Raw genomic sequence first — 25,372 nt, 5'->3', positions numbered from 1 at the left:
ATCCACGGTACAAAGGTGAAAGGTTACAAACCCGATATAGACTTGACATAAGGGTGAAACCACATATCGCCGCATAACGCTTTACGTACGTGGATTTTAGCCTAGCAGAGATCTCGTTCTATTTCTACTCCTAGGTGACGCTAGGCAAAATCCCTCGCAAGTATCTCAACCAAGGAAGAGGCCTTGTGTGGCCGAATGTGGAGGCGTGAGCAAACGCAAGAAAACAAGAATGTAACTAGAAAGGCCGTCATTTGCTCCTGAGCAAATATTTCACTACCTCCGCTATGCAATAATGGACGTTTTTGTATCAACAACCCGCATACAGCCCTTCATATACCAATACAAGCAATCTGTCTAGTGAGTTACATAAATGAAGCTTTTCAAGTATTAATCTTCAGGCACGTTCTTGTCACAGGTTGCTTCAGTAAAGAGCGTTAATTTGCGGTCTTCTGTGTGTCTCGTGAATGTTGATACTACCGCGGTACCGGTGAATAAAGAAGAGAATTGAATCTGCCCCTCTCTAAGGGAGTCCCTAGCTTTAGCGTTAAACCGAATGCTAAAGAATCGAACTTTCTTGTTTACGAGAGTTAGAGTAGGACTGTGGCATGGTCAAGATCCATTGCATTATAAGCTAAACAAAACTAAATATCATGCATCTCCTCAATAAGAGGACGGCTGTTTTACCTGTACTATTATTGTTGTAATGTCGAACCACGAGCCAACCACCGGCCAACCACCATTCAAACCATTTCAGACCTCCCATCAACAACCGAATGTTTTGAAAGTCTAAAAAGTCTAAATTTTTTCTGCAAGGAATAAACATTGTTTGCAGAATTACTACTAGAAAAGTTTCTTTACAAAAATGCAATTCTGCTTACTCGTGGCGAACGTGCAATCACTTTCAGACTGTTCAAACTGTGTAAAGATTAATAAATATATGAATTTTCTTTTGTTGTGTTTTCCTTTGAAAAGAAAATAATTCCATTTGCAGATTGTTTTCGATAACTACAACCCAAAATAATCATGTGGCTGGTGTTTACTCAATGCTTTCATCATTTTGCTTTCAGTTCCGTAGACTAGTTACTGAAGCTGATCTGTTTTTTTAAAAATCAAATCAGTTTTGCTTTTATCCTTTTTATCCTTTACATTCCGCTACATGAAGCTTTATATGATTGTTACGTGGGCGTCAGGCTTCGGCCCAGTGGACATCAGTGGACAAACACCGTGCCTGGTGTAGGGCGTGTTTTTCTCTGTCCAGAAACCTGACAAGCTGCATCATGTCGGGACGGCAGCAGCAGTCCCAGACTGGTGACAGCAAAGGTTTGCATTTACAACTTTTATACATCAAATCTATACATCAAATAGTCTAAATATCCATCCGGTTTGTATCTCAAATTTGTGCTGGGCATGATAGTGGAATAAACGGGGTACCGGATTTATTTCATGTTTCCATTTGTAATGCGTGAAATTCCAACATCTCTATGTAGCATTATCCTGCCAAATGCACTCTTAACATTTTCGTTTGGTATTTTTCGTGTTTTGAAATAAAACTTATTTGGCTTTAAACCTTCAATATATTTTCTGTATATTCTAACATGGGGCTGTGCAAATTTTGCCATGCTCCTTTAGCTGCCACACCCAAGGACCAAGATAAGACTGATTGGAGCGCAGTTGCGGACGCCGCTGCAAAAATACCCAACGCTATGTACGCTTCCGGAGGAGGTAAAACATATCATATTTTTTTGTACCAGTTGAGAGTGCAAATGCATTCAGTTGTCACTTTGATGTTTACTGCTTCAGGTTTCAGGGCGTTAATACATAACCTCAGCTCATTTTGCAATGATGCTCTTTTAGGCGCCGCACCATTGCAACACGGCCAGACCGACTGGAAGTCCCTTGCGGACGCCGCTGCAAAAATACCCAACGCTATGTACGCCTCCGGAGCAGGTAAACGCTTTCTACCCCCATTATTTATCCTGCCTGCTGTCTTTATTCAGTAAGAAATGGTCATCCATAAAAATACACTATATATACTATTTGTTTTCTGATATAAGTTCTATGAATTGTGACTATCACACTAGTATCACATTTTCGTTGGTTTGATGATTTACTTTTTAAGAAAGTATTCAGGGCACCTGATGGTAAGTTTCATTGCGTCAACATTTAATCTTACCTTACTGAAACTTGTAATTGCTTATTTTGTCATTTTTTTTCTTGCAGGAACCACACCCCAGCAGGAAAACCAGACTGATTTGCGGGCACCTGCCGCGGACGCCGACGCGACAACATCAGACCATATTTACGTGAACAGAGCAGGTAAAACGCTTTCAAATACCGGTTTTGGAATCACGTCTGTTTTGTTTTATTCAGCAAACAAGTGATTATTTTAAAAAAATCCACTAGTGGGTGTACTACTTTTTTTAACGATCTCGCTCAATGCAATGCCGCAAGGGGTCACTTCTAAGCATGGAACTAACTACACAGGTCTAATGTAACTGAGGTGAGAGACAGCGGGATATATATTCGTGAGGAAAGCAGTGAGCTGAGAGGGAGTTCCAAAGTTTTGCTGTTCGTGGAAAAAAGCTGTTACTACAGAATGACTTTGAGGCTGGTAGTTGCACAGTATAGTGGTGTGAGTCAGTTGCTTCCTGATATATGTGTTTGGAATTAGAGAAATTGGGAGCAACACCACTTTCCTTTTCAACGGTACACATGTATTTTGATGTTTCAAAAGATTTACCCGGCTTGTTTGTTTAAACATCAGCCTGTGGAGCAGGCACTGGTGGTAATAAGACGAAATGTTTCGGGCTTTTCAAGAAGCGGTGGCAAGTTGCAGGCATGGCGTTCGTTGTGTCCATCATCATATTGCAGCCATATATGGCAGGTTAGTCTTTTTAGTAATCTTACTTGCTTGCAGAGGAATCTTTGTTTCTTGTTTTTGTCGATTTGTCAACATTTTATATCAACTTTACTACAGGAAGGCAGCTTTCTAAATGATGCAAATAACACCTCTCTTTTCCCGTAGTGTTTTGTCAACTTTCCCATGACGTTGAATTGCTACCAAATAGTCGATTTTATGAAAGAACAAACATCATTGATAAACCATTGATAGCATCGTTTGCAGATTGTTTCCTCTTCGCAGATTGAGTCTAGACCATAACATCTTAAGAACAATATTTACGTTTGGCCTTTTTGTTGTTTGGTCCAGTAAAATTGAGCACTATGTCTGAGGACCTGGGTAGGCTTACAGAACGGAACAGAATGGCTGAGCTGGAAATAACCGAGCTGAAACGTGAGTCCTTACATTATAGCAAACCAACTGTATACGATACGGTTTTTTCTAAGAGTTGGATAATTCTATTTTCGTATAAACTTTGAACCATTGCCAGAGAAAAGGTAACTGTTTTCAATTACTTGAGGCGTTTTTGATTCTTGAATTTCACAATTTTCATAGGCGTTTTAGCTAACGAACGTTCCACATTTGCCTTTTAGAAATGTGTATGCACTCTGACACCGGACCTCTTGGTCCACCTGGGCCTCGAGGACAGAAGGGGCCCACGGGACCAGCTGGGTCTGCCGGGCTACCCGGACCTCCAGGACCCATGGGGCCGGCTGGCCCTGTGGTAACGTCTTGTATCCCTGGATCTGCCGCACCACCTGGGCCTCCAGGAGAGAAGCGTCCCATGGAGCCGACTGGCCCTGTGTCTGCCGGGGCACCAGTACAAAATGGTTAGTATTTATGCAACTCTTGAAATGCGTTTAAAAAGATTTGTTGGGCCGTCTGAAAACTATGGCAGTCGTAGCCGACTCCCTTAGCATATTATTCACTCTATTTGGCCAATTTCTACTATTTTTCCAGCCATCCGCGGGGTCTGGTAGAGGCTACAAAAAAGGACACTGAAAAAGAGACTTGAATTTTCTCGTTAGTTGAGGAAGTGTGGCGCCCCTTCCAATATCAAACTTCTATCTCTTTATGTTTGTTTTTACTCTTTTTCCAGTACCCCAATGTCGTGGTGATTGGGTAGTGAAATCTGGAATCTGCTACAAGGTTTTCAAAATAAAGAAAACCTTCAGCGAAGCGGCCGAGACCTGTCGTGAACAAGGCGGTACCCTTGCCATACCCCGAGACGACCAGACCAACCGCTTCCTAGCAATAGAAGTCGAGAACAGCGGCCTAGAGCGGAAAGTCAACGTCTGGTTCGGTCTGCACGATCAGCGTGAAGAAGGGTGCTTCGAGTGGGTGTGTAACTTTTCTGGTCTAGAGTATAGGATTTGGACTTTACCTATATAGCTAGTTACGCTACTATAGAGATAAGGACGCCAAGCCGGTTCGATTACACTTGTTCGGAACGCTGTTTCTGTGATAAATGCTGTACTACACCAGGCAAGTCTACACAAAGGTCTACAGGAGTATACACAATAGTCTAGAGCGTTATGATTACGGAAGGTTGAGATACATATGGAAATGTGGTTATTCTACAATCATCTACGAACTAATACAGAGAGCTAATCTACGTGTGACCACTTACCTTAGTCCCAGGACAGCTTCTGAGTTCAAGCGCGGTGGGCTTAGGCTAACGAGCTAGCTGCTCTCACCAGCTAGCCTCGCTATTGGTCAACACTAATCTATTCAGATGAGCTTCCGAATACGGCCTGGTCACGTGTCTTAAGCCCCCCTCTCACTGGACTCACGGCACGCTGGCGGCGTCGCTGCGGCCAATCGAATTGAAAAAGCACTCATCGAATTTCATCGACAAAAATCGAATCTTTTTAAGCTTTGTGTGTTTTGATGTCTTTTTGGTCATGCTTGTACGTTTTGAATGATATTCCCATTATAAAGTCAAGGGTAACACAAATCCTGTTTAGGAAGCAGCGACGCCCCCAGCGTGCCGTGGGTCCAGTGAGAGGGGGGCATTAGTCCTAAATATAGCTTACTCACTAGTTACTGAGGAACCTTTATATAAGATCAGGATACATTATGTCGTCTATTCTATCTGTTACAGGTGGACGGCACTCCTCTTGGCGACTTCAACGCGTGGTTTCCGGGGGACCGAGAGGTTCCGTGGCAGCCCGATAACTTTGAGGGCGGTGAGGATTGCGCTGATTATTACCGGACGAGCGAGAAACTTGGCAGTTGGAACGACGCATCATGCTATCGCAAACAGGCCTTCATATGCCAGTACAAGTAACAGGGTATATTGTGCACTTAGTACGACCTTGGATGTCTAACGCTGGTGGCGTCAATCATTAGTAACTGTTAAGAGCTTCTGGACATGTATCATACTGTAGGAAGGAGAGAATGTGCATTGTCTATTACTGTTGTGAGTTTAATACCCAGATCTTCATAGCTTCATTGCACCACTATCTTATATACAGATGTGAAGTCCCTAAATTAGTAAGTAAACACAAGGAGGTTATAGGTAAACAGAACTGTAAGCATCTGTTTACAGACAACATGTTTTCTTACAAGTAATGTTTCTAGCAAGTAAGAGAACCAAATCTTTTCAAGTATTCATTTGCTAGTTTTTAATAAGGGGTTCATCCTTTGTTTCTTCTGAATATCATAGTGAAATTTTGGGCTTGACTTAGGCTTATACTGTATCTAGCAAACGTTTCAAAACTTAGTATGACTGTGTTTATATATTGATGGTTAATTGCGTATATTGCTTGTTTGTATTGGAATACCCACATGCTGTTACTTATTGTGTATTTGTCCATGTCAGTTGCAATCTTTATTTTCAGAGGTTATGTTTAATATTAGCTACTGTTAGAGTGCATCACCTCTGTTTCCGGTGTATTCTTCAGTTGATGAATAAAAAAAAGATTCATTTTCAGGCACGTTCTGGTGGCAGGTTGCTTCAGTAAGGAGCGTTGACGGCCTTCTGTGTATTCATGTAAATAGAGATATGGATCAATGTATCAATTCTGCTCCCTATCTTGGGGAGCCTCCTGCGTTTAACCTCACACTAAAGACCCTTGTGTACAAGTTAGGACTGTGGCATGGTCAAGATCTATTGCACTATATGCCAAACAAAAACAAGTATCACGCATCTACTAAGAGGACGACTGCTTTACTAGTGTTTCGTTATCGCCCAGAACACGTGCCCCTATTGTAGAAGTGTGAGCCTTGGTATAAAGACGGGCAAGCATTCAAAAGAAGGAGACCAGAAATCTGGTTAAAAAAAACTCAAGTTATTCTCTTGTGTTAGATTTTGCTGAATTTTCTGTACATCTATCACAGATGAATTTTCTTGCAATGTTACCCAAACATTCATGGTAGAGTGTATTTGCAAATGTTTTAGTACGTTTTCTTTTACATTGAAAGGATGACTTGTCCTTAGAAGAGTGACAAAGACGTGGTGGTCTGATAAGTGTTTTCATTCAAATAATTCATAATGATGGGAGTTTTAATTACATTATTATGTAACTTACGTGATTCAAATGTGGCAAATATCAATTGAGAAAACAGTGATATAACGTCTGGTGCTTTGGGAACTTATGATATAAGAATTGTCTGATTTCCAGAGATGAGCAACCATGAACGACAACATTGTTTTCTTTAAGTATCAATTCTAGTAATTATATGAATTGTTCTAATATCGATCTTGTATTGTAACCAAAGTGACTTACAACAGTACTGTAATTCTTGATTATTTTGTTAAATGTAACTTAATTTTAGCTTATTCAACGGTCACTGGTCAACAGCTAAAATTTCATCATCGCAAATATTTGATCACTAATATTTGAGACAGTAATGTTTGTTCCCCCCGCTAAAATTAAGTACCGTGAGCTACTCCATTTTCCCCCAACCTCTATATTTTCCTGCCGCTATATCAAAGTAAACTAACCCAGTTGAAAACTAATATCTACATCTGGAATATACATTAAATGTTAAATATGTACTCAAGATTTTAAAGCCAATAAAGTAATAAGCATTTAAATGTAGCTGCCTGAATCTCATTATGAACTTTGTCATCAAAAGTGAAGTGGTCTCCCTACTATCTAATAACGGAATAGGTTTAAACAAGAACGTACAATGTGATAGAGCAGTTAAACTTATGATGAGACTTGTATACAAAAAGTAAAACGGAAGGACGTAGTCGGTGAAAATGTAGAATGCCTCTGATCCCAATCTAATAATGTTTAAGGTTTATAAAGAAAGCAAAGAAAAAGAACTATTACAGTAAGTAATGGAGAATGAGCCAGACCCAAAATATACCGTATTCAGTTTAAATGAATAGAATTAGAATGGGCGTTGTAAACAAAATGAGAACAAAGTGGACAGTGGAAACATCTACGATGAAGGTTGTTGAATATATCATTACAATCCGAGGAATACATGTAGGCACGCGCACAGACAATTTAGATGCTTAACTCGACAGGTAAACGATTGATTTGTTGAAAACAACAACACATCAAGGAAAGGTGGGCGTGATTGAGACATGTTTGAAAGGGTACACACATCATTTATTCATGCTAGAATCCTTGCAAATCGGTTGTCTCGCTAAGAACCCGATAATTATCTTAGCTACACATGCAGCCATAGAGACTTTTCTGGAGACAAATTAAATACTGAAAACAGTCAAACGATTGTTCTATTGAAAACAACAATTGCTCAAGAGAAGGTGGGCGTGATTGAGACCTGTTGGAAAGGGCACATATATCATTTATTCATGCTCATTTCCTTTGTTGTCTCCGATAATAATTTCAGCTATACATGCAGAATTTTTCTAATCAAATCTGTTTTGCTTTAATCCTTTTTTAAAATACCGTTAACTAAAGCTGTCTGCAATTGCTACGTGGGCGTCAGGCTTTGTTTCAGTGAACAAACACCGCGCCTGGTGTAGGACGTGTTTTTGCTCTCCAGAATCCGGACAAGCGGCATCATGTCGGGAGGGCAGCAGCAGTCCCAGACTGGCGACGCCAAAGGTAGCATGTTTGTGCTTCATCTCTTCATATTTTTACATGATATGACTTTGGCTTAGAATCTTAAATTTGTGATAGCAGTGATAGTAGTAAGCCGTAGTTGAATAATTGTCTAGTTTTAAAAATACTTCTCTAGCTACCACGCACACGACACACGATCAGTCTGATTGGAGTGCAGTTGCGGACGCCGCTGCGAAAATACCCAACTCTATGTACGCCTCCAGAGCAGGTAAAATGCTTTTTTAATTTAGATCAGGAATTTCGCCTTGATTTGTTTTCTCATCAAACAAGTGATTATTTGTTAGCAGATAAAGCTATTGCTCGTCCCGGAATTAGTCTGTTTTCTTTTTCTCAGTCACACGTATTTTGTTGTTGATATAACCCACTGGCAGATCGTACAATTTGTTTTCTTACATAAATCATACAAATTGAGATTTAAAACCTTTTGTGATATGATAGATACATTTCTTTTCGTTACCCATCAGACTATGCATATGCAGCAGACGCCGACAAGAAGACTAAATGTCTCCGCCTGTGCAAGATGTTCCTGAAAGCCGCAAGCCTCTTCTTCGGCGTGGTCAACGTCATGCTCTTGCCATTGTTTGCAGGTGATTTTGGTCATAGTTTGTAGAAATTAATCTAAGCTCATTATATCGCATTAAAAAAAAAAAAAAGACAACGTGAATCTAAATAGGTCCACTAATGCAGCACCAGTAATCCCAGAGCAGGGAATGCACATTTCCGATATCCAGGCGTTCAAGACATTCTGGAGAAGGCCCCATGCACCATTTTAGCCCTAGAGTACCGGGCGAATACTAGTAATGAGAGATGTCGACACCAATGTGGCAGTATTTCATACGTTATCATCTTATTCATTCATTTATCAATCAATCAATCAATCCATTCATTCATTCATTCATTTAATCATTCATCCATCCATCCATTCATTCATTCATTCATTCATTTATCAATCAATTCAAATTGTACACAATGCCATTACCAAATTTCAAACCAGAAGGATTCTATCGGCCGCCAGCGTTGCAGCCATCATCAGTTTAGAATGAGCAGTCACTTAGGACACGTTATCCTACAACATGAGTAATTAGTAGTATTCTTTTTTTATTGCTGCAGTTAAGATGAGCACTCTTTCAACGGACATGGGCAAGCTTACAGCACGGACTGAGCTGCGAATAAACGAGCTGGAAGGTACGTTTTTGACATGATATCATAAAATATCAATTGTGCACCAGACGACTTTATGGTCTATCACATTTTCTGAATTCTCTCTTTGAATAGTATTATCATTCCCAAAGCTGTGAAATTGTCAGTTTCTTTAGTACTTGAACTTATTCCACAGTTTTTCCTGGGATCTTAAACTAATGAAAGCACTAAATATATCTTTCAGCAATGTGTGTGTGGCCAAACCGCTCTTTGGGAGGAATTGGCCTTTTGAAGTCACCGACTCCAACAGAGGCACCCGGACCTTCTGGAAAGATGGAGGTCATCATGCCGGGAAACCAGATAGGAGTCGCTGGAGCTGTTGGGCCTCCTGGGCTTCCAGGGCCGGCCGGTCCCGAAGGGCCGCAGGGAGAAAAGGGGTCCATAGGTCCAGCTGGCCTTGGGCCTGCCGGGCCCCCTGGACCACCCGGTACTCCAGGAGAGAAGGGAGATGCTGGTAAGCATGGGTCTCATGGAGAGAAGGGACCCGTAGGGCCGGCTGGCCCCATGGGAAAATCCGGCACACCTGGGTCCCCTGGGTCTTCCGGGCCTCCTGGAGGTCAGGGGCAGAAGGGTCCCATAGGGCCGGCTGGCCCCAGGGGAAATGCTGGCAAACCTGGGTCTGCCGGGCCTCCTGGAGCCCCGGGAGAGAAGGGACCCATGGGGCCCACTGGCCCCATTGGAATGCCTGGGCCTCCTGGTTTATCTGGAGCTCCAGGTAGGATGGGGCCAAAAGGGCCGACTGGCCCCAAAGGAATGGCCGGCAAACCTGCCTCCCGTGGGTCTGCCGAGCGTTCTCGGCCATCTGGATCTCGAAAGAGGAGGAAGGACAAATTCTGGTCCACGTAAATGTAATTGTACGATTTGCAGTGATGAGCAATCATTAAAGGAAAGCTACACAGAAAATTGAAAATCCTACTATGCTATGCTTAATATATTCCAAAGTCAAGTTCTTACTTCAGGTTGTTTCACACAGGTCCGTCATAGTTTTGGGACCTTCCATCGTTTGCAATTTACGCCGTGCTGACGCCTTCTCACCTGATAATTATGGTACACTGAACACTGACACCTGATGATTGAATTCAGCATAACACGGCATAAGTTGCAAACGGTGAAAAATCCAAGAACTATGACGGACTTATGTGAAACAACTTGAAATAGGAACTTGACTTTGGAACATATTAAGTACAGCATAGTAGGATTTTCAATTTTTTTTTTTAGCTTTCCTTTAGCCAAAGCATTATGTCATTTAAGTATAAAATCTTTGTGATATGTTTTATACTCATGTCTATATAAGAAAAGAGTCTGATCTGCAACAGTTAAACAAGCCTGGATGAAAACTGAACATGTGCATTTGCCCGATATTGTAGAAGCCAATAAAGTAAGACCTGTTTGTAAGCAACTGTCTGAAATTTGTCTTATTGTGTCTGGCAACAAGTATCTAATAATGCCTTCGGTTGAGACAAGAACGCAAGAAAGTGGATGAAATAAAAAACGAGAATAATACAGAAATAGAAAAGGCCCCAACTATGTATATCCTTATAGAAATGAAATATGTTAGGTGTAAAACTAGGACATTAATAGATAGTTTGGGCCAGACGCATTTTTCTTGTTCTGTGTATATTGGTCTTAGAGAATTACTGTACGTAGTCCACTTGAATATGCTGACTAATGGGGAGGGGTGGGGCTTTAGCCTTTCTAAGTCCACTTTAACAAGAAAACCTACATCTTTTCTCAGTTCATTAGTGTCACTGATGATTTGTTTATTTGTTCATAACTTTCTACATATTTTGCTGCAACCTTACCTTGCATTTATAACTTTAATTACTTTGTTACTGTTTATAGTATTTTCTCATGAATTGGCGTAGGTTGTATAATCTTAGCATTGCATTGTTTTCAACATGTAGATACATGCTTACTAGCACAAATATGTATAAATCACTTCTGTACATCTAACAAGACCTTGTTGTAACATTGAAATGGTGCATATTTATTTTCGTTGAAGACTACATTCCGTTAGAGTTCATTAATCATGTTGAATTTTGTAGACTTACGTTTGGCTAGCTCATCATATATAGGGCTCCCTTGGAAATCAGTTACTTGTTAACTGAAGGGACTACCCTAAAGATTGATAAATGAATAAATAAATATGTATAAACGTGAGGTAACCAACTTGCTGGCTTGGTCCCTCATTTAACCCCAGCTTTCATCTGCCTGTTTTCGAGTATTGCTCTGAATCGTTTTGCTGAAGATTGTTTTGCAGTCGCCTAGGTTCAGTTCACATTTCTACAGCTCTAAAATTACTATACAAATATCAATTGTTGATTCACACTGTTAATTAGTGTATCTTCTATTGCTAAGTCGCTCTATTATGACATGGTCATCTCCCATAAAATTATAGGTCTGAATCAGAGTCTACCCCAACAAAGCTCATCACAGCTTGTTTATGATAGCCTCTACCAGGCTCCGTGCGATCGCTGGGAAAATAGTTGAAATCGGCCAAATAGAGTGAATAGTATGCCAAGGGTAGTCCGCTATACAGTGAAGCTCATCGCCTATTGACTCTATTTGGCCGCTTTCTACTATTTTCCCAGCGATCGCGCGGAGCCTGGTAGAGGCTAGTTTTAGTCTCAGCTTGTACCGGCATTTTTACATGGCGGTCACCTAGGTTCAGTTCATCTAAAACCTCTAGAAATACTACAAAATACTAAGTTATATAATGAATATTAATTAAGTACAATTTTTCTGATTCAGATTCTACCAGTGCAAATCTAATCAGGCATCAAGTAACTAGTTTAGTCCCTTCATCAACCTCAACTTTACGTGCCCTTTTCGCTTAACATTGCTACATTGCTTTTAAGCATTTTTATCACTTAATTCTATTCTATTGCGTAACAGAATGATAGAACTACTTAATCACTTGAATCATGATGTTAGGGCCATCATACATGAAACGCTTCGAATCAATTCCTACCCCAGCAAAATCAGATCACTATCAGAACTTGAAGAAACCAGTTTGCTTACTTGCTCCCTTCCTTTACCCCAGCTTACATTTGCCGTTTTTCGTCTTTTACTGAGCTAGGATCGTCGGAGAACCGTTAAGTAGTGGCGGTCAGAGGTCAGCCAGTCGCCTAGGTACGTCCTATGAGGGATAAATGGGATTGCCATCATGAATTTAAGGAATACCATTATAGACATTGTTTTGAATCATTTATATACAATTGTTTTTATGTACATGTACTTAAATATTCACTGCACGAAATGGCCTCGTATCCCGGCGTATACGTACAGGGATTCCTTCGGAAATATTCCATATCCCGGTGCGGATTTAGCGTATCCGTTAATTTTATCGGATACGCTAAATCCGCACCGGGATATGGAATATTTCCGGAGGAATCCCTGTACGTATACGCCGGGATACGAGGCCATTTCGTGCAGTGATTGTTATAGTTTGTTATACTGTCCGTGTCGAAATTCCAATGTACTGTCTTGTCCTTGTCAACAGGGCTAGCCGGCTAGTTTGGCTGCCCTGGTTGTTTGTGTTGAACAGCCAAACCAATGAATAAATAAATAAATGAATCTACGACAAGCTCAGTCGTATCCCTATTTTGACTGATTCTAACAAGTCGATGGGAGGTTGGTGAAACGTGAAACGTACCTGGGATAACCTGGCATATGAAACGCAGGCGGTTGTTACACTGGAGGTCGTTCCAACGGTGTTCTTTCCAGTCAGTGAAATGGACACAATCCTCGTCACCATCGGCGTTATCCGGGTTTCCCGAACTCCACCGGTTGTAGCTCCCGAGAGGAGTGCCATCTATCCACTTGAAGTACCTGAAACAAAGAAGCGAGTAGAACAGTCTCCTGGCCCCCGGGATTCGAACCCGCGCCGAAACCGGGCAGCCAGATCACAGGCACGCACGCCTTAACCAGTAGGCTAAAACCAGTAGGCACGCACCAGTAGGCACGCACGCCTTAACCAGTAGGCTAAAACCAGTAGGTACGCACCAGTAGGCACGCACGCCTTAACCAGTAGGTCGAGACCAGTTAGACTGGTCAGTTGGAGGCGCTTGAACCCCACTGTTACACTACTCTACCTTTTCTTTTTAAGATTCGTCCTCCAATCGTCCTCGAATCTTCGAGTTCGATATCCCTGTGCGGCACACATTTTGCCAGGCTCACAGGGTCGGTGTGGGAACCAGTGAAACAAAGAAGCGAGTAGAACAGTCTTCTGGCCCCCGGGATTCGAACCCGCGCCGAACCCGGGCAGCCAGATCACAGGCACGCACGCCTTGACCACTAGGCTAAAAGGTCTAGACCAGTTAGACTGGTCAGTTGGAGGCGCTTGAACCCCACTGTTAATTTGTTACATACCCCTCTCTGTTCTGATCGTGCAGACCAATCCAGTGGGAGTCGGGGAGGACCCAGCTTAGGAGGAGGTTAGCCATGGGGTCTCGGGGCATGACGAGGGTACCGCCGTGTCGACGACAAGTCTCGACCGCTTGGTTGAAGCCCAAACGGGAGTTAAAGATCTTGTAGCAGATGCCGTTCCCATTCCAGTAACCTCCTGGGCAAGACACTGGATCCAAAAGATACGTCCACGCCATTATTAGACATGACAGACAATCAAACTTAATCTCCATAAATCAAATGATAACCACGCGAGGGACTGAGTGAAATGGTTGTTTGTTTGTTTGTTTGTTTATTCATGAGAAGCTCAAATCCGCTTTTCATTGAGGTCACGAGGCAAGAAGTCCTAATAACTCTATCAACAAAAAGCATTACATATATATTGTACAACATATACATGGTACAACATACAACATATTGTGGAGCGAAAACAGGTCAGTTCCTTTACTTCAAGAGTCTCTTAAAGCCAGATTCGGAGCCGTATTGGTTGAGGATTGGGGGTGGTTGCTCAAGACAAGATGATTTTATAACTATGTAGAATTGGACGGGATTGTTTTAATGTGGTTTTGACCGGAGGAATATAACCCTTACCTTCATTCAACTTGTGCGGCACTGCCGGACCAGGCGGTCCAACGGGACCCGGTTTTCCTGGGGGCCCAGGAGGTCCAGGAGGTCCAGAAGACCCAGGGCCAGCTGGCCCCTTGGGTCCCTTTTCTCCAGGGGGCCCAGGTTTGACAACATTTCCCTTTAGGCCTACCGACCCCTTAGGCCCCTCTTCTCCCGGAGGTCCGGCAGGTCCACGAGTAGCTGATCCCTTTTCTCCGGGAGGTCCAGGAGGCCCAGGGGGGCCGGCAGACCGAGGGCCAGGAGGTCCCGGAGGCCCAGGGGGCCCGGCAGACCGAGGGCCAGCTGTAGGTCCAGGAGGCCCAGGGGGCCCGGCAGACCGAGGGCCAGGAGGTCCCGGAGGCCCAGGGGGCCCGGCAGACCGAGGGCCAGGAGGTCCCGGAGGCCCAGGGGGCCCGGCAGGCCGAGGGCCAGGAGGTCCCGGAGGCCCAGGGGGCCCGACAGACCGAGGGCCAGCTATAGGTCCAGGAGGCCCAGGGGGCCCGGCAGACCGAGGGCCAGCTGTAGGTCCAGGAGGCCCAGGAATAGCTTGCCCAATGGGCCCCACGAAATAGGTTCCTGAAATACCTGAAGAAATTAGTCCGATCATTGATTCGCCTTGTTGTATTATTCTCCAAGTTGTATTGTTAGGCCACAGCAAGTAATTTTTATGGATGACATCAGCGCGCTCAAACTTTGACAGTCTAAGGTGTTTCATCGCATATGAATACCCATTGTAGTTGCCTCAGGTGATGGTACAACAAGCTCTTTTCTGCAATTGTTGTAGTTAATCTATTGAGATGTATACACATCTACAACGACATGTTTACTGTTGAATCAAGGAGGTTTTATATTATATATGAAACCTCATTAGTTAAATACAGGAATAAAAGACCTGTTGGTCATATTTTGTCGCCTCAATTTTTGTTTAACAAGATTTATAATCTCAAAAGTTGGAAATATAGGAATCTTTTTTTTTTTTGCCCGCTTTGCTTTTTTTTCGTCCTATCTCATTAGTTTTGGAGTATGCGGAGGATGTCATCCATAAAATTTACTTGCTGTGGCCTTGCAGTGCCAATCTGAGTAACGAGGCTGTTGTAAGAATGTAACGTACTCGAGGCACCTTCGAACACGGGACCCCCATTCTACGTCCTTTTGTGAAAGCAAGGAGGTTAGTATATACATGTAGTGCAGGGATACCATTTCCCAGATTCGAACCGGGGTCTCTCAGTTAACTGTGAATCCGCTACCAATACGCAAGCTTTGGAAATATGAAATTACGATGCTAATTGTGTTAAACATCGTCATAACACGGAAATATCATTATCCAGATTATTTTTAGTTTTGTCGCCATGATCTTAGTAGTATAGTATAGTAGGTCGACGAGCTTTCGCTACGACGGGGTTATACCGCCCCTTACGGGGTGATATACCATGATCTTACCCTGAAGACATTTAAGGTTTAAAGTGCATAAGACACCAAAATACAACATTTTCTTATTATCTGAAATAGGAGAAGCATCATTCAAAGAATATAAACGTTTAAAACAAATACACACCCTTCTGATGGTATCTGACATTGAACCATCAGAAACCATACTTCCATGGATCCAGCTCTTTTTTCTTATCTGATCTTCTCACCAGGTGATTACATTTATCAGTGACTAATGCCCACTCACGACGTCACAATGAACGCGGCAGCCGATTCGGAACCTTACACCACGGTTTGTGAAAACATTATTTGATGAGCAAACAGTGCTTAATTTCCGTGATAACATTCAATTAAAGGACATGACAATATATATTTTGTTTGCTTGTAAAAATAAAGTTATTTTCTTAATTTTGATGTCATTGGTGTCTTATGCCCTATAAGAATTGAACAGAAATGATAGGAGACAATACTTACGTTCTATCTCGGTCACCCGCACAGTGAGCTTGTGAATCTCCTCAGAAAGGACGGTCATGTTGACTGTATCGAAAGAAAGAGAGAAACAGAAAGAAAATTAAGTTTGCTATAGCTATAGCCTGGGTGCCATCCGATTACTACCGGGGCTCCTACACTCGCTACCTCTGAATAAAATCTATTTCTTCGGGTTAGCGCCTTTAGTAATCGGATGGCACCCAGGCTAAGCTTTCTATGTTATCAATACTGTAAAATTGAACCGGAATTTCAAATAAGATATCATCATTATTGAAAAGAACGAAATTCGAGCTTGCTGTGCTGCACAGTATTATATGGTAGAGTGCGTAGTCCAATGGTTAGCGATCTTGCCTCTGGAACTAGAAGCCCGGGGTTCGATCCCAGCTGTGTCGCTCACCCGACATGCACGCTGCCGGAAAGGGCCGCAGTCCTTAGGTCGGGACGTTAAGCCGTGGTCCACTGTTCATTGTGCTTGTCAAAAAGAGCTAGGAGAATTTCCCCGGTACGCGGTACAATGAACCTGTAAATACTGCATATAACGTCTGTCTTCCTGTCACGACCAGTGGAAGACTAGGTCATCTGTTCAGTGAGTTCATTTAAGCTAAACTGGTTCAAAATCACTTTCTTTTCCTATATGAATAAGCATCAATTTCAAAACTGACCTACAACAAAAGGAAGTACAATGGCAATGATAGCGACGACCATGCTGCCAACGGGTAACCAGAACCTCCTGCACAGGCGGGACCAGTCGGCCGTGTTGTTAGCGTTTGGATCATTGGCTTTGTCAGAGGTTTCTGTTTGACCAAACCAAAAAGAAATGTATTTAAAAAAAAACGTTTACCGCAAAAGAAAAAATGTACAGCTTTTGTATAAAACATACACAAAACTACATATTATCCAAACAAGAAAAGAAAAAAAGATAGATACAAAGATAAAATAGTTTTGTATTATTTTACGATAATCACTCTATCTTACTCCAGTAATTTGACTCAAAATGCCTAATGTTGACAAAGTGATCGGACACAGAGGTTTACAAAATAAAGAAACAATAGAATTGTTCAAAATGCTGGAATAACAAATTTATTTCCAGCAAAGATGAAACATGAATTGTGCCCAACACCCCCCCCCCCTCAAACACCCGAGTCCTTTGAAAAAACAAGAGCACTCATGTAATGCCTGGGTATACAGATCTGTTAACAGATTAATACATTGAAATTGGCAGAGAAAGAACGGAAATGCAATCGACCAAAGTTAAAAATTCCCAAGTTTTCATGCCAAGTTTAGAAAAAGAAATGTCTTACTAATGATGCTAAGATGTTTACCTCTTTCGTTGGAAGTCTCTGGCGGTGGATTCACTTCCGACATGATGCTACTTGCTTGTCAGGTTTCCAAAATCAGAAACAGATCCTACAGCACGCAATGCGTTGCTTGTTTTGATCGGATCCTGGGACCCAAATGAAATGTTTTCATTTTCTTCACGAAAATGAAAGAAAACGATGAAAGCAGCCCTCATTGAATTATTTATCTATGAAATTATTCATTTATACGGGGTAGGCGCGCTCAGTGCTTAACTCACTGCTTTACAGGCGTGCCCTGTACAGAATACTATAAATAGAATAACATAAACACAGAAATACGAGAAACTGATAAACAAAACAAAAACATTCCAAAATAACAACATGAATTGCTATATGCTCATACTCACGTTTGAAGAGACAAAAAAAGACAAAATAGAAAGCCCGACAAAGACGCCGAAAACACGTCAAAAACCAGCCGGTACCCCTCCTCTGCTTGGAGAGTAATATTCTCACCCTTTAGCTTTATACAGTCGAGACAAATCATATCGAATACTTAAATCGTTTTGCTAGTCATTGGATACAAGCTTCAAAGCAATGCATTCAAGGCTTATTGCGTTAGATGAAAAGAATATGCTTTAATGTCTGCATTTATAAGTCTACATATATTGAAAAAACAAGTTTTCGCAAAGATCACACATCGTCGCCACCAATGAGCGAATCTATTGACATTTCTTTGTGAAAATTGTTTTTCTCCGACATCTGCGTGCATTAATGTAGGCAATAAAACGTTATTATTTTTACCTGATGCAACAACGAAAAACAGTGTAGCTTTAAATATGAATTTAAAGTCATAGTCTTGCTCATAGTCAGTAGAAAACGGTCAAGCATAGTACATTTTTCTACATTTCTGCAAAGCTCTATTCAAGTTGATTTTAATGACCCCAAAAGCCTGCCTACCTGCCTGCTGAAAGCAGCAAGACAAATACCTTCAGATGTGTCTTCCATAGCTAGTATTATATGTTATTACTAATGTAGTAGCGAGGCCGATTCGCTTTTCATGACAATGTTGAGAGATTTATTGTAATAGAAATTTCTTATTTCAGTATTTACACGCTCTTGTGTACATATTTTCACTCAAGAAGTCAAAGGATCATCAAAAAACACTTTTCTTATTTTGTACTTTTATTTCAAGCCACAATCATGGAGCTGTCTTCATTGTGCCAGAGCTACACACGTTTTTCATGTGAATTCATTTTGTTGAAGTACATCTTTCTATTTCTGAAGGTTTGAAAAGACTACATGAACAATAAGAATTGATAAACATTGTTTAACCTTCTCCCTGTTGCCTAACTCTGTAACCAATAGGGAATAGGGTGCCAAACACAGCTACTTCAGTGTGCTAAAGGTTAACCTTCTCCCTGTTGCCTAACTCTGTAACCAATAGGGAGTTAGGTGCCAAATGGTGAGTGCTAAAGGATCATTTTGTAACATATTCTGTCCCCAAAAAACACATCATGAAGTGACTAGTTTGCTATCTCGGTCCATCCATTTACCTCAGTTTCCACATGCCTGTTTTGCACTTTATGTCATCCATATAATCGAAGCAACACATCCTTACGGAGGATCGGCGGAGAACCGTTCATCAGTGGCAATCAGCTGGGTCCAATTCACATTTCTGAAGCTCTAATATTTAAATACTACATGAATACTAACAGTTGATAAGTACATCTTTTATAATTACATTACTTTTCTATGGTGATCACGAGATCGTTTCCCATTGATCACGTTGCGTTTGGTATTGCATCTCATTAATATGTATAAGCAGCTACAACTGTGCTGCATTGATATGGGAACCAGTCAGAATTGCCCTGACGAAGGTAACAGAAACGTCGGTGGAATAAATCTCTTGGTTGTGTAAAAATACTTTTTTTTATTCAGTGACTTACCAACCTGATGAAACTATTCACGGATGATCACTTTGTCTGATACAGGTTCTACCTCTACGAAACTCATCGGAACATGAAGTAACCAGTTCGCCAACTCAGTCCCTTCATGTAAATGGTTCATTGACCCCACCTTGTCGTGTTGTGACGATCGTCAGGGAACCTCTCAGCAGTGACGGTCAAAGCTCGGCCTGTCGCCTAGTTACGTCCTGTGAGAGAAAAAAAATGGAATAACCATCGTCACTGTGGTTGACAAGTTCAATGGTGACTGCATTGCTGATCTGATCTGAGGATTGTTGGTACTTGTAGTTATGAGATGTTGTTGTATGCTATGTTATGTTATGTTATGCTGTCCATTTTGTTTCTGTGTGAATTGGTTACTCATGGAAGAGTAGCTGTCCCATTTACATGCGACACCACTTGGTGGAACCTACGCTATGGCGCCCATCTCCGATTCGCAGCCCTTGGGCCACACAACGTTTCTGTTACGTTGTGCACGTCTCTATCACAGGGGGCTAGTCCGCTGGTAGTGATGTGTGTGTCCAACTTCCATACTCTTTCCCCAAATGCTAAGAAGGGCAAGCAGTCTGTACCATATTTAGAGTCTTTAGTATGACCCGGCCTGGGATCGAACTCACGACCTACCGTACGTGTGCAATGCGAACACTCTACCCATAAGGCCATCACACCGGTTGATCATGTTAACATGTTAGTTAATGTAAAATATGGCAAAATATCAGATATTGTATAAACAAGTTTGAGGAGTTACCAGGTCATATAGTTGCCATTTGCTACCAAATGAATTGTTCTTCAAGTCAAGCTAGGTCACCCTACCAAATATTCCTATTGGACCATTTGTACTCTCCAAGCAGAGGAGGGGTTCCGGCTGGTTTTTGACGTGTGTTTTACGCGTTTTTGTCGGGCTTTCTACTTTGTCCGCCAAAAATAGTTACTCAAGCAACTGGATAAAATTTCGAAACTGTCAGACGTTTCAGACAGCATCCGCGGTCTTTCATCAGTGTCTCTTCAGAATGACAAAGTAGAAGTTCCGACAAAAACGCCTTAAAAACACGTCAAAAACCAGCCGGAACCCCTCCTCTGCTTGGAGAGTAGACGATTTGAACAAGTTTGTCAATTCGGCGAGCGATCCGGTCCAGGCTACATGTACATGAAACGTACCTGGGATGACCTGGCAAATGAAGCACAGGCGGCGGCCGCATGGCAGGTCGTTCCAATGATCTTGATTGTCCACAATATATTCGACACAATCCTCATCATTGTAGTTATCTGGCTGTCCATCACCCCACAGAGTGTAGCTCCCGAGAGGAGTGCCATCTATCCACTCATAGTACCTGAAACAAAGCGAGTAGAACGGTCTCTTGGACCCCGGAATCCAGAACCCGCGCCGAAACTACCCTGGAATCCAGAGCAATTGTACAGGCCCGCGCCCCGACCTTACCCGGACCTACCCTCCCGCTGGCCCCGACAAACTACCCCGCCCCACTTCCCGCTACAGCCCACAAGATCGCTAGCCGTACACGAGCGGAGCTTGTTTGGCTAGCGGTAAGTGGGGCGGGGTACGTTGTCGGGACAGCGGGAGGGTAGGTCCGGGGAAACTCCGGGCGCGGGCCGGTGTAGGTCCGGGGAAGCTCGGTACAATTGCTCTGGATTCCAGGGTACGCCGATACCGGGCATCCAGATCACAGGCACGCACACCTTAACCACTAGGCTAAAAGATCAAGACCATTTAGACAGTTGGAGGCGCTTTAACCCCACCGTTACATACCCCTCTCTGCGCCGGTCATGCAGGCCGATCCAGTAAATGTCAGCCTCGGCCAATTCTCGGGCCATGCTCATCAGGGCGCGGTTGGACGCGGCGTCTCGGGGCATGGCGAGGGTACCGCCGCGCACGTCCAAACGACAGGTTTCGGCCGCTTTGTTGAAGTCCACAGGGGACGAGTGAAACATCTTGTAGCAGATCCCTTCCTCATCCCAATATCCTCCGGGGCAAGATACTGGAAAAGGTGCATTCACGACATTTTTAGACATGATTTACAGTCGATCCTGGTCTCATCAACACCTCAAGGGACGGAGGAAAACGGTTAAAACTTTTGGAACTACCTTTACCTTTTTACCTTTTTGCATGAAAATACACGTCTTATTGAAGCAATGAAAAAAGAACCTAACCTTCATTCCTCTTGAACGGTATGGCAGGACTAGACGGCCCAACGGGACCCGTCATTCCTGGAGGTCCATGAGGACCGGTAACGCCAGCTGGCCCCATGCGTCCCCTCTCCCCAGGGGGGCCAGGTTTACTCACCTTCCCCTTTAGGCCAGCTGGCCCAATAGGTCCCCTTTCTCCCGAAGGTCCAGGCGGCCCAGGAATGACCGGGCCTATGGGCCCCTTTTCCCCTGGTGGACCCGGTGGCCCAGGGGGGCCTGCAGATACACGGCCAGCGGGACCCATGGGTCCCTTTTCTCCTGGGGGTCCAGTAGACCCGGCAAACCCAGCTGGCCCCATGGGCCCCTTCAGTCCTGGCGGTCCGGGGGGTCCGCGAGGCCCGGGGCAAGCCGGCCCAGTGGGTCCCTTTACTCCCGGAGGTCTGGGTGGCCCAGGAGGCCCGGCAGACCCAGTGCACGTCGGCCCCATGGGTCCCTTTACTCCCGGAGGTCCTAGTGGCCCAGGAGGCCCCACAGACCCAGGACCAGTCGGTCCCATGGGCCCATTTACTCCCGGAGGTCCGGGTGGCCCAGGAGGCCCCGCAGGCCCAGAGCCAGCTGGCGGTCCTGGCGGTCCAGGGGGCCCGGGAGTAGCTGGCCCTATGGGCCCCCTGAAATCGGTGCCTGGAATGAAAGTTATCAGAGAAATTTTAATTACAAATCAGTCGATGAATGGTGTAAAGTCAAGAAATATTTTCTCTAAGACGGTAGGACACACCACTTAATGTTTTTTTTATTGGTCAGAAATTACCCGTGGAATGACAGCCTTTTTAGTGCTGAATTGGTGCAGGGTTCCCAATCACATAATATACATGGGCAACAGATACATATTTGCTCCACACTTGTATTTTGTGGAACTGTCGCAAGGGTCTGAGCGGCTGCCATTCGGTTCCAACCGAAGTCAGGTGCCCATTCACACCTGGGTGGAGTGAGGAAAGTCGTGTAAATGCCTTTCCCAAGGGCACACAGACGGTGACTTGAAATGACAGGATTCAACCCCGGGACCACTTGGTTCTGAGCCGAACTATAGCTACTTACGTTCCAACTGGGTCAGTCGTGCTGCAAGCTTGTGAATCTCCTCAGAGAGGATGGTCATGTTAACTGCATTATACACTGTATTGGAGAGAGAGAAAGAAAATTAAGCTTGCTATTTTAATACTGCACAATTGAAGCGGATTGTTTTGTCAAATATGTACTATGGTTATTGAAAATAAATTTTAGCTTTCTGTGCTATATATGTATATATATATCTATCTATTTATCTATACATAATTCTCTATATATCTATATATCTATATCTATCTATCTCTCTCTCTCTCTATATATATATATAGAGAGAGAGAGAGAATGAGAGAGATACAGTAGCATCATTCACTGTATTATGTTCGCGGTGGTTTTACCGTATTCTCGCAGTTTTTAGGGTGATCTCTCCATGGCAAAATCACGACACCACGAACATATGTTTTCATTACCTTACCTTTGTTCCGAAGAATTGTTCCAACCACGAACTCAAGACACAACTTTTCCCTCATACTGCAAAATCATGTCCCCGCGAACAAAAGGCCAAATTTACTGTATCAATTGTAATTATAAATTAAGTGGGTAAATTCGTCTTCTACTGCCTCTAAAGAAGAAGTCAAACCTAACAAAACTAGCACCATGTACATTTTAGAATGTAGCATAACATTAGATATAGCCCTTAATATCATTGTATTTGTCTCCATTATTTGTGCTGTTTATTCTTACAATTAGCCCTCAGGCGCTAGGCATGTACTTGCAATAAACTTTGTACTGTAATTACTGACCGACCTGCTAGAAAAGGAAGTACAATGGCAATGCCTGCAAGAACCAGGCCCCCAATAGTCAACCATATTTTCTTGCACAGGCGAGACCAGTCGGTCTTGTTGTAAGTGCTTGGATCATAGGTTGCTGTTTGGCAAAGCAAAAATACATTTCTTAAAAGAATATTCATTGCAAACACTACACAGCTTTTGCATGTAACGTATTTTATAACACTGCATATCCCAAACGAAAATAATAACTAAATACAAGCTCAATACAGTGTTTGAGATCTTGAAACAAAATACGCGTATTTCTTTCGCTTGCCTGTGCCCAATCTTGAAAAGATGAAATATAATCTAACTTCGCCCCTTGAAAAATCAACCATATGATAAATAATGAATATATAGACAAATACATAGATAAGTAACATAACTAAACTAGTCATATTAAATACATTCAAAATGAGACCGTTTTCATTCAAAATGAGACCGATCCCAAAGCCCTTCCCCTATGAACTAAACCAATAAAGAAATACAATTACTAAGAGGTTAAACTTTTCATTATAAAATTATGAAATTACTCTGAACTTATCAATAATGCTCTACCCGCACTAGAGATGTACATGGTGTTGATTGTATTTGCACCCCTGTCCGCAAGAGATCTCCAGTCAGACTGAGATTGCAAAGTGGGTGAGGCGCCTGGAGAATAAATAATGACATAGACAACTTGTAAAAACGCCGATAAAGGTTAGACATCCAGGTAATACGATACGCAAAATAACAGTTACTCAAGCAACTGGATATGATCTTGGAAACGGTCAGACGTTTCAAGTAGCATCCACTACTTTTCGTCAGTTTGTCGAATGATGAATGAAGACCTTTATTGTACATTTTTGCCCAACTGCAATAAGTGCAGGTCAGAACAAAGACATGTTTACACACATACGCATGTCGCGGTACGAGTATCACAGTCTAAAGCCTCTGTCACACTTGTGCGAATACCCGTTGCGTGTGAGTCGCGCATTGAATTTTTTTCCATACGCCGCCGTGCGCACAATAGGCGTCTCACATGCATCTCGATCGATTTGTGTAAGTTTTATGTACGCCGGCATACGCACAATACGGCCCAGTAGGCATGATAGTTTTGGGTATGAACGAAACTACACTATAATATACGCAAGTCATACGTTGTGAATATTTTTCGATCATTATTATGTATGTGTGAGGCACATTTAACAAATGAATAACGAAATGTGAGTCAAGCATTCGTCAAGATAATCGAAACATTACACAACTGTTGTGCGTACGGCTGCGTGTTGAATTTTGTCCATACGCAACTCACACGCAAAGGCTATACGCACAAGTGTGACAGTGGCTTTACGTATAGCGTCGGCGACCTCGCTGCGTTCTAAATTGAATTTGAGTTAGCCGTGACTTTATAATGGGAATATCATGCAAAACGTACCAGTATGACTAAAAAAGACAACAAGTCACACAAAGCGTAAAAAGATTGTTATCGATGAAATTCGCTCGGGTGCAGCGAGGTCGCCAATTTGTCGCGGGTCCAGTGAGAGGGGGGTTTAGTAATGGTGAAAATGCAGGATTGTATGGGTTTAGCTATAGTTGGTTACCGTAAATGCATTTAAGTTCGCGTGGTTTTTATTTCGCACTAAGGCGAAAATGGGGAGTTCGCGGTAGTTCGTCGCAGCGCTATAGTCAGATACTACTACAGTATTGGACAAAAATGGTGGCGGTGGTTTTGAGTTCGCGGTGAAACGGTCGCTGCGAAAACCGCGAACATAAAATCACCACGAACATTTCTGCATTTACAGTATTCTAATTAATATCTAATTGGAACTACTGTATAATGCCAATGTATTTTACCTCTTGCGGCTCTTCTGTTGGTAGTCTCGGGCGGTGGGTTCCCTCCCAACATGGTGGCGCTGCCTTGTCAGTAACAGGTCCAAGAGCAGGTAGTGTGCAGGTTGTTTTGAGCGTATCCCGACACCAAATGAAATGTTTACTACATCGACCTATATCGAATAACAACATG

At 42.8% G+C, this 25,372-nt stretch overlaps 2 protein-coding genes across 2 annotated transcripts; one reads left to right on the top strand and one right to left on the bottom strand.

Annotated features, from left to right (window-relative positions):
* Positions 1-7,886: 7,886 nt before the first annotated feature.
* On the top strand, positions 7,887-10,107 carry LOC136445074 (collagen alpha-1(II) chain-like). The gene is made up of 4 exons (XM_066442929.1): positions 7,887-7,929; positions 8,412-8,534; positions 9,058-9,132; positions 9,332-10,107. Exons 1-4 carry the CDS (start codon positions 7,887-7,889, stop codon positions 9,991-9,993), a joined length of 903 nt encoding a protein of 300 aa, XP_066299026.1. The 3' UTR covers positions 9,994-10,107.
* A 779-nt stretch (positions 10,108-10,886) lies between these two features.
* On the bottom strand, positions 10,887-22,648 carry LOC136445070 (collagen alpha-1(I) chain-like). Its single transcript, XM_066442925.1, has 8 exons — positions 22,577-22,648; positions 21,506-22,162; positions 21,105-21,333; positions 20,498-20,670; positions 14,146-14,745; positions 13,519-13,723; positions 12,803-12,978; positions 10,887-12,286 (listed from the first exon to the last, which is right to left on the bottom strand). Exons 1-8 carry the CDS (start codon positions 22,632-22,634, stop codon positions 12,276-12,278), a joined length of 2,109 nt encoding a protein of 702 aa, XP_066299022.1. The 5' UTR covers positions 22,635-22,648; the 3' UTR covers positions 10,887-12,275.
* Between the last annotated feature and the right edge of the window lie 2,724 nt (positions 22,649-25,372).

Source organism: Branchiostoma lanceolatum, chromosome 11, assembly GCF_035083965.1.
Source record: "Branchiostoma lanceolatum isolate klBraLanc5 chromosome 11, klBraLanc5.hap2, whole genome shotgun sequence".
In the NCBI taxonomy this organism is placed as follows: Eukaryota; Metazoa; Chordata; class Leptocardii; order Amphioxiformes; family Branchiostomatidae; genus Branchiostoma; species Branchiostoma lanceolatum.
The sequence above is the reverse complement of the archived record's forward strand: the minus strand, read 5'-3'. Positions and strand labels throughout refer to the sequence as shown.

Coding starts and splice junctions, on each gene's coding strand:
- LOC136445074 (XM_066442929.1), top strand. CDS start 7,887: ATGTCGGGAGGGCAGCAGCAGTCCCAGACTGGCGACGCCAAAG. Junction 7,930..8,411: donor CCAGACTGGCGACGCCAAAG/GTAGCATGTTTG, acceptor GTTACCCATCAG/ACTATGCATATGCAGCAGAC. Junction 8,535..9,057: donor GCTCTTGCCATTGTTTGCAG/GTGATTTTGGTC, acceptor TTATTGCTGCAG/TTAAGATGAGCACTCTTTCA.
- LOC136445070 (XM_066442925.1), bottom strand. CDS start 22,634: ATGACCATCCTCTCTGAGGAGATTCACAAGCTTGCAGCACGACTGACC. Junction 20,671..21,104: donor CATGACCGGCGCAGAGAGGG/GTATGTAACGGT, acceptor GCTTTGTTTCAG/GTACTATGAGTGGATAGATG. Junction 12,979..13,518: donor CACGATCAGAACAGAGAGGG/GTATGTAACAAA, acceptor TCTTTGTTTCAG/GTACTTCAAGTGGATAGATG.